General features: G+C 38.3%; 1 protein-coding gene across 1 annotated transcript in view; it reads left to right on the forward strand.

Annotated features, from left to right (window-relative positions):
- Positions 1–5,728, forward strand: part of SEC61G (SEC61 translocon subunit gamma) — a 12,543-nt gene extending 6,815 nt beyond the window's left edge. Inside the window, exon 4 of the mRNA XM_006148905.3 lies at positions 5,571–5,728. Within this exon, the coding sequence (XP_006148967.1) occupies positions 5,571–5,580 (10 nt within the window). The 3' untranslated portion in view covers positions 5,581–5,728. The remainder of the gene's footprint in view (positions 1–5,570) is intronic.
- The last annotated feature ends 2,752 nt before the right edge of the window (positions 5,729–8,480 follow it).

Here is an 8,480-nt window from a genome sequence, read left to right on the forward strand (position 1 = left end):
AAAAAAAAAAAAAAAGAAGTCGTCATCTCTTTTTAACTCATCAAAGTGTTGCTGGAAGGTTGTAATCCTTCATTGATTATATGGGTGACTTTTAACACTGTATTCTGTAATTTGGTCCTTTAATGTCTGTGCTATTTGAAACACTTAAGCAACTTTCGGTAATGTCCATCTTGCTGTTGCATCAGTTTCTTCATCTTTCTCTTCTTCTGTTGATAACCAGTTCGTTTAATTTGTCTTTTTTTTTTTTTGAGAGGTTTCTTGCTATAGGGCGTGTGCGCTCACCAGACAGATAGAGAGACATAGAGACAGAAAGCGAGAAATCACCTCCCAGGGGGGATGATCACGCCACAGTCTCTTCTCCTCCACTCTCCTCTCGGGATCTTGGGCACGCACGCACACGCGCCCGGCGTGAGTTTTAAGCCACTGGGTCTGGGACACGAACCGCGGTCGACTACGTGGGAGTCCAGTGACTTAGCCATTACGCTAAGTGCTGGTCCCATAATTTGTCATTTTTTAACACTTTTCTGTGTCCTTGGTATGTTATGCCACTTCTTACTGTGTGAATGATTTTCCTTAACTTTTCTATCAATCCCTGGGAAACTTTATAATTCTTCATAACTGTAATTCCTACGTTCTTCCAACAGGCGTTTGGTTTCTGGCCTTGTTCAGCTGCTTTAGCTTGATAAATGTTACCGTGTCAGCAGCAGTGAATGGTTTCATCTGGACATTATGTATGGATTAGATCTGTGTCAATTGCTGATCAAATGAATTGAGTATCTAGTGGATCTGTGTTACCTTGGCAGTCTGAATGTCAAGGGGCTGAAGCAGTAAGGTTTTATTGAGAGATAAAACTATACCCTAAACATCTATATTTTATTGAAAAAATGTTTCCATCAGTTCTTTGCGCATACATGCACATGTACCTGGCATGGTTTTCAAGCTGCTGGGTCTGGATCTGGGAGTCAAACCATAATAAACATTGTGGGATTTAGCTTCCTGTGCCACTTGTGCCATGGAGCCACTCTGACATCATTTTCATAGCAAACAGATTTGGAATGGCTAGGAGCATTATCGGTTACTAATAAAACTTTAGATTCCAGCACTTCCTCTCAAGTATTTTGACTTTTGACATGAAGCTTTGATGGGACTGTTCATTGGCTATCATCCACATTTTCTGATTGTTTAGCCAGAACACAGGCAGATATTTTTGGTTTCTGTTTTAGAAAGCGTGTGGATTCTTTGCTCTATGTGCTATGCCTGGCTTTATTGTAAACCCAGCAGCGTTGCTGCATGGTACTAGAATTAATTTAAGTTTCTGCTTTATTTCCTGCTACCTTCTTTGCAGTTTTAGGAATGTAGGTTTTATTGTGCTTCTTTTTTAAAAGTCCTGACTTCATTGCAGTTGAAGACTAGGCTTTTGATGGTATTCTTTCTTTCCATCTTCTCTCTCTCTTTTTTTTTTTTAATTTATAGTATAGCATGTGCACACACATGGGGATCAGGGGGAGAGAAGAGCACTCTTCATGGGTTCTGGTCATCATCCACTTCCTCCAGTCCTCCTTTCTGATGGGTCCGCAGCACTTGCATATGGGTCCAGCATGTTTTATGTTGACTGGGCCACGATTTGATCCACAGTTACCATGTGCTAGCTGGCTTCTCTTGAGCAGCACATTAACACTGCACTATGGAGCTGGCCCATATTCTTCCTTGATGAGCATCTTTAACTGCCAGAAATGTCTCAGGCACTCCCTTATCTGCAGATAAAATCTCTCCCATATTGCTTATATTTTTCAGTCCGATCTATCTATGAATCTTTGTAACTGTGTGTTACTGCAGTAAATAGCTTGGTGTCAGTTATATCAGGGATCCTTTGCTGAAGTATTTATATAGATAGGCTCAATGCTTTCTGGTGCAATATGTCAGCTGGGCCACATTTTTCATTTATGTTTTCCACCTATAAATTTAAGGTTTTCCATCTTGACCTAGCACTTACCAATGTACTGTGACCAAAACTTTTATGATTTGAGGTGAAACAGCAAAACTAATGTGAATTTCCTTTTCCTTCTTCACAATTTCATAGATTTCTTCTTACCACAGGTTTTAGCATGTCAGGATATGATTATTTTTCTTTACTTAGTAAGTCTAGAACTTGGACCTTTTCATTTAAAGGAAGCACTTTGTGGCTTCTCTTTGGCATATCTCAGTTGCCAGCATCACTACTCTTGCACTTTGGGGCCATTGGTATGAAAATTTAGGAATCCTTGAACACAAGCAATACCATAGCACAGCAGTGGATCTGGTAACTGGGGTGGCTTCTGCAGTGTGTGGTTCATGTCACCGAAGGGGTAGAACAGGACTATGCAAGGTTTCATTACATGACTCAGAATTAAAACATGAACTGCCTATGTCTTCAATTTTTCTGTTTGCTATTTTCAGACTACTGTTGACTATAGGTCACTGAAATCCGGAAAGCATAAGCACAGAAGCAGTATTTTTATGGGAAATAAAGTGAAGTTTGAAGTAGTTATTTAGAAAAGCTTTCTAAACTACAAATCTCTTAAGTACTAGGTATTTTATCACCCATGTGGTAGAGGTTGTCTTTTGAATGACAAGGAATTGAATGCTTATGGTCAAATGGGTTTCTTAAGTAGGTTACCATAGTTACTAAGCAGACTGGCCACAAAGCGATATTTTAGGATCACGAAGAATTAGACAGAGCTGGAGGAGACCTGGCCACTTTCATCTCCTCTTGTCTGTTCAGAAATCCTTTTCATTTCAGTAGTAAGGAATGCTATCTGTGGAATCACAGAGAGAATACTGCAAAAGAATTAGGAAGCCTGAGACTGTCTCTCCCAATAGGTTCAGAGAAGAGGTATAAGAGAGTCTCTGTCAAGTCATTTATTTTTCATACTCAATGTTTCTTGCTTCCCATTTAGTATGGATAGGTTTAATTGATCAAGTATTTTTTTAGATTGGTATGGAGCTTGTCTCCTATGGAACTCAACCCTCATCTTTCTTGTTTCATCATCCAGAGGACCATGGAAGCCTCTCTTTTCGATTTTTTTGGTAGGAGCACCTTTCACATTTTTCCTCGTCCTTCTCTTGGTACTGTGTCTTTATCACATCATTCTCTGCCTTGGGTTATACTTAGATATGTTTGTCTGTCACAGTGGATTATGAATTCTGAAGCAAACCTGTGTTATTTATATATGGTCTATCTCTTGTAAAACTTGGACCACTTGTCCTTAAAAACACTAAATACGTGTTTATTGTATTAAGTAAACAGCTTTAGGGATTTTACCTTTTTCTAATGATACTGATAGTAATGGCTACCGCTTACTGAGAACGTACCATCTGTCAAAGGCTGTGCTTTACAGGATGCAACTCTTTTAATTCTCATGAAGAAACTGAGGCTTGGAGAGGCTTAGTGATGTGGAAGTGCTAGAGCAGTACAGAGACTGGGAGCTAATGGCTTAGAAAACTTCTAGATAAAAAGTTGTTCCAAAGTTTAAGGAGTTAAAACTCTATCTAGAGATCTTTTTCAACCTAAAGTAAAGGCCAAATAAAACATTTTGTGAGAAAGGCTATAGAAAACTTATTATTTTCATGCTATGCCACTACAGCCATAAAACTGAAAGAAAACTTTGTTCTTTTCCTGTACTTGAAGAGCATAGTCATTGTAGAAATCATGTTGAAAGGATGGCAAGGAGATACAACCAGAGGTTTCTCTTTGATTGGATTGAATTACTGTCACACTTTTTCCTTTACAATTACAGCACTCAAAATTAGTACTCACATGTTGTAATTTAAAGGAGTTATGTGTCTGTTAGTATTCTAGCACTTAAAATATTTAGCATTAAAGTTTAATTGGGGACTTCAAAAAGTGCATGGAAAAATGCAATTAAAAGAAAAAAATGAAAAATATAAACTATTTCAAGACCTTTTTTGAGCAATTATATCATTTACTCCATCTCTAAAGAACTGAAGGTCGTGGATATTTAACCATCTCCATGTGCTTTTTCTTTTTTCTTTCTTTTTTTTGAGAGGTTTTTGCTATAGGGCACATGAGCTCACCAGAAAACAGAGAGAGATGAAAGAAAGCAAGCAAGAAGTCACCACCGGGGAATTGGGGACTTCAAAAAGTGCATGGAAAAATGCAATTAAAAGAAAAAAATGAAAAATATAAACTATTTCAAGACCTTTTTTGAGCAATTATATCATTTACTCCATCTCTAAAGAACTGAAGGTCGTGGATATTTAACCATCTCCATGTGCTTTTTCTTTTTTCTTTCTTTTTTTTGAGAGGTTTTTGCTATAGGGCACATGAGCTCACCAGAAAACAGAGAGAGATGAAAGAAAGAAAGCAAGAAGTCACCACCCGGGGGGGGGGGATGGGCACGCCTCAGTCCCTTCTTCTCCATTCTCCTCTCAGGGATCTTGGGCACACATGCACACGTGCCTGGCGTGAGTTAAAGCCACTGGGTCTGGGACTCAAACTGCGGTCTACTACATGGGAGTCCAGTGACATAGCCATTACTCCAACTGCTGGTCCCTCTATGCATTTTTCCATATTATTAACTGGAAAACTGGGTATTCTTTAAAGACTTTTTAAAGATTAACAAAAAGGAGGAGTCATATCAGGGCCATAAGGTGGATACCTAATGATTTCCCATCAGAACTCTTGTAATATTGCCCTGGTTTGTTGAGACTGAAGAACTGGTACATCGTCATGGTAGAGAAGGACTTGCTGGTGACGCTTTCTTGGGTGACTTTCTACTAAACCTTAGCTTAGTTTCTCAAAACACTTTAACATTTAGCCGATGTTACTTGGGAACAAAGTACCTTGAGCATCCCAAAACACTTGCCATTTTTGTAGAAATCATGTCGAAAGGATAGCTAGGGAAGTATACCCAGAGGCTTCTCTTTCATTAGATTGAATTACTATCACACTTTTTTCTTTATAATTATAGCATTTTTGGTTTTTCCATCCTTTGGTAGCAGTGGCTTTGATTTTAAAGCTATGTGTTATCTTCCATTACAGTTCTTTGAAAAAATGCTTTAGAATCTTGATTCTGCTTATTTAAAATTTTGCTCTTGTCTGCTGCTTATTATTTTTGTTTACTTAATGTCACAGTACTAAAAATGTATATCTTACTCTGCAGTTTTAATGTTTATGCTTTTAAAATTTAGAAGTTCTTCTGAGAATAGGTGATTTTCACCTTCATTGTGATTAAACGAGGTTTTCTTTAAAATAATTATAGTAAGATGATAATGATTGGGAACCAGTCTTATTTTCAGTTTGTTGAATGTGTCTCCCATTGAAAAACTTAATCAAACAATCAGCTCGTCTTTTTTTTTTTTTTGTCCTGCTTAGAAAGACCTTATGCTAGTCTGTTCCGTCATGACATTCATAAATGAACACTGTGAGTTTTAAAATATACTTATTCCAGTAGTCACCATCTCTAAAGACCTTTGTAATTTCAAAACTTTTAAATTCAAGGTACCTTTTATGCTATCATATATAGTGACATCTGCTCAAAACTGATCTTCGTTTTTCTTTTCTTTTGCAGTGGTGGCTGAATACTTTACTGAAGAGTGTTTTTCATCTTGGGGATTGGTGAACAATGGAGAGTTTGAGAAGCCCAGGAGTAAAAATTTGTTCTATATATTGTGCGTTTTTTTTCTTCCAAGATGTTTTCTATTTCTAAATTAAAATAATTTCAAAATAGACACACTTCTCTTTTTTCCTGTCACCAATATTTATTAATTTTTTTCTAACTTTTTTTTTATTCATGATAGAGCATGTGCACGTGAGAGACAGGGAGAGTGATGACCACCTTCATGGGTTTGATCACACCATGATTCCCTGCTTTCATTCCTCCAGCCCCTCAGATCTTGTGCATTCATACACAAGCCTAGTGTTTTCCAACTAACCAGACTGGGGATTCGAAACATGGTCACCATGTGGGACTTTTCTTGAGCCAGAGAGTCAGCCCTATTGAATTTTTTTCCTTTTCACGGTGAGACTTTTTACATCTTTTATATACCATTGGTTATTGTGCTTCTCGAAAAGGAAATAAAGCAGACAGTATTTATCCAACCTTATATGCATATGTATTTATTAATTAATCTATTTGTTGGCTAGAGGTTGTATGTACTTGCCAAAAACAGAGAGAGAGGGTAGAAAGAGCAACCCCCATGGGAAATGATCATGCCACAATCACTTCTCTTCCATCTCTCCCTCCTTTCTGGATTTTGGTGTTTTCCCTTTATTTTTTTTTTTTTTTTTAAGTTTCTGTCATAGTGTGCATGGGCTTACTGGAAAGGGACAGAGAGAGAGAGAGAGAGAGAGAGATAAAGAAATCATCCCTTGAAGGGATGGCCACACTGCAGTCCCTTCTCCATTTTCTTTTTGGGATTTTGGGCACACATGCACCCATGCCCGGTGTGATTTTCAAGCCACTGGGTCTGAGACTTGAAATGTAGTTGGCCGTGAGAGAGTCTAGTGCTTAACCACCACACCACCTGCTGACCCGCAGTTCTGTCAAATTTTAATGATAGGGAAGAATGGATTTTTTTTCTTTGTCCTTTCTTTTTTTTTGAGGGGGGAGGGTAAATTGACTAGAGAGCATGTGGAACTTGCCATAGAGAGAGAGAGGAAAAATGAGAAAGTATCCCCATGGGGATGGTTATGCTGCAATCCCTTCTCCATTTCTCCTCTGAGATTTTAGGCATGCACACACACGCTAGTGTTTTTCAGACTACCGTGTCTGAGACTCAAACCATGGAGTCAGTCATGTGGATTCAGCTACCTTAACCACATACCACTGGTTAGATTACCTTCTTTATTTAGTATTTTAATTTACATTGTAGGAGAAATGAAAGGGCTTATGAAATACTGCACTTTCTGAGTCCTTTTCTTTCTTAGTCCATTTGTACTGCTTAAACAGTTTTTGAGACTAGATAATTCAGAAGAAATTTCTAGTAAGTCCAAGGTCTGGTTGCCACTAGATTTGTGTCTGGTGAACAGCTGGTCTCTGTTTCTAAGATGGAACCTTAAATGCTGTGACCTCACATGGTAAAAAAGACTGTGAAGCCTCTTTTTTATAAGGATATCAGTTCCACCTCTGAGAGGCCTTATTTCCTACTATTACTGCAGTGGACATTTAAGTTTCAAAATAAGTTTTGGAGGAACACATGCATTTACACCATAGCCCATTTTATCAGGTAAAATGTTTTTCTGTGATGAGAAGAAACAGTGTAAATAAAAGATGATAAAGGTGATGAATTTTAAGAGTTTCCATAGCACTTAAAACAGGCTAGTCAAGTTTAAACAAGGTTGGGTGCTGTTTGACACAGCTTCCTGAGAATCAGGGTTATAACTCCACAATTAGAAGTCATCTCATAGATGCACTAATTAGTGTCATAACAGAGTTCTGAATTTTTTGTAAGAATTTACTGATGACTCAGTAAGAAATGAAAAGTTTACTTAGCCTCTTTTTTAAAAAAATGTTAAAATTGAGTTTATTTCCTTTTTTTTTTCCTTAAGAGAGAGAAACAGAAAGTGAAAAATCCCCTAGGGGTGATGGCCATGCCTCAATCCCTTCTCCATTCTCTCCAGGATCTTGGGCACGCATACACACACATACGCCTGGCATGAATTTCAAGCCACTTGGTCTAGGACCCGAACCTCGGTGGGTCATGTGGGAGTCTAGTTTTGTAACCGCTATGCCGTCTCTTACCCCTGATTTTATGTAAAAGAGTTATTACATTATTTTAGAAACTGACTAGAAGCATCATTTGGGTGTATGTTCTCTGATCGTCAGTCTCCACGATAGGCCAATGTCTAATTAGTATGGCTGGAAGCTGGCCCCATAGTGCAGTGGTTAAGCACTGTGTGTAGTGAGCTGGATCACATATAGCTGACTGTTGTGTGAATCTCGGCTCTACTGGCATGGAGAACATACCTGACATGCACACGTATATTGCAAATCCTTATAGAATGGAAAATAGGGGCCAACAGGTCGAGGCATGACCATGTCCCACTAGGGTTTGCTTTTCCTTCTCTCTCATGTGCCCTTGGCAATTAAAATAAATAAATAAAGTACAGTTGTGTGGTAGTATTGTGGGATCCATAGTACATAGACCAAAGTCTTCCTGGTAATAGCAAGAGGTTTTCTTCCTATTTTGAAAATTTGTAATATTGAATGAATTAGTTTCTTCAAAGAATACCGTAAAACTTCAGCCGTCTCTAACGGAGATCATGTGACCACATTTTATAAAGGGCACAAAACATGCATATGTGTGTATGTGTATTTTATCTCTACACAAGTACATATGAACACACATGCATATGGGAAGGCTCTTCAATAAATGTATGAATAGCTAGCCCCACATGGCCACCCATGGTTCAAATCCTGGCTCTTACGGCTTGTAAAGCAGGCCAGGTGCTTGTGTGTGGTTCACAGAATCAGAAGTGG

The sequence above is a fragment of the Tupaia chinensis genome, unplaced genomic scaffold (assembly GCF_000334495.1).
Source record: "Tupaia chinensis unplaced genomic scaffold, TupChi_1.0 Scaffold000249_1, whole genome shotgun sequence".
Classification (NCBI taxonomy): Eukaryota; Metazoa; Chordata; class Mammalia; order Scandentia; family Tupaiidae; genus Tupaia; species Tupaia belangeri.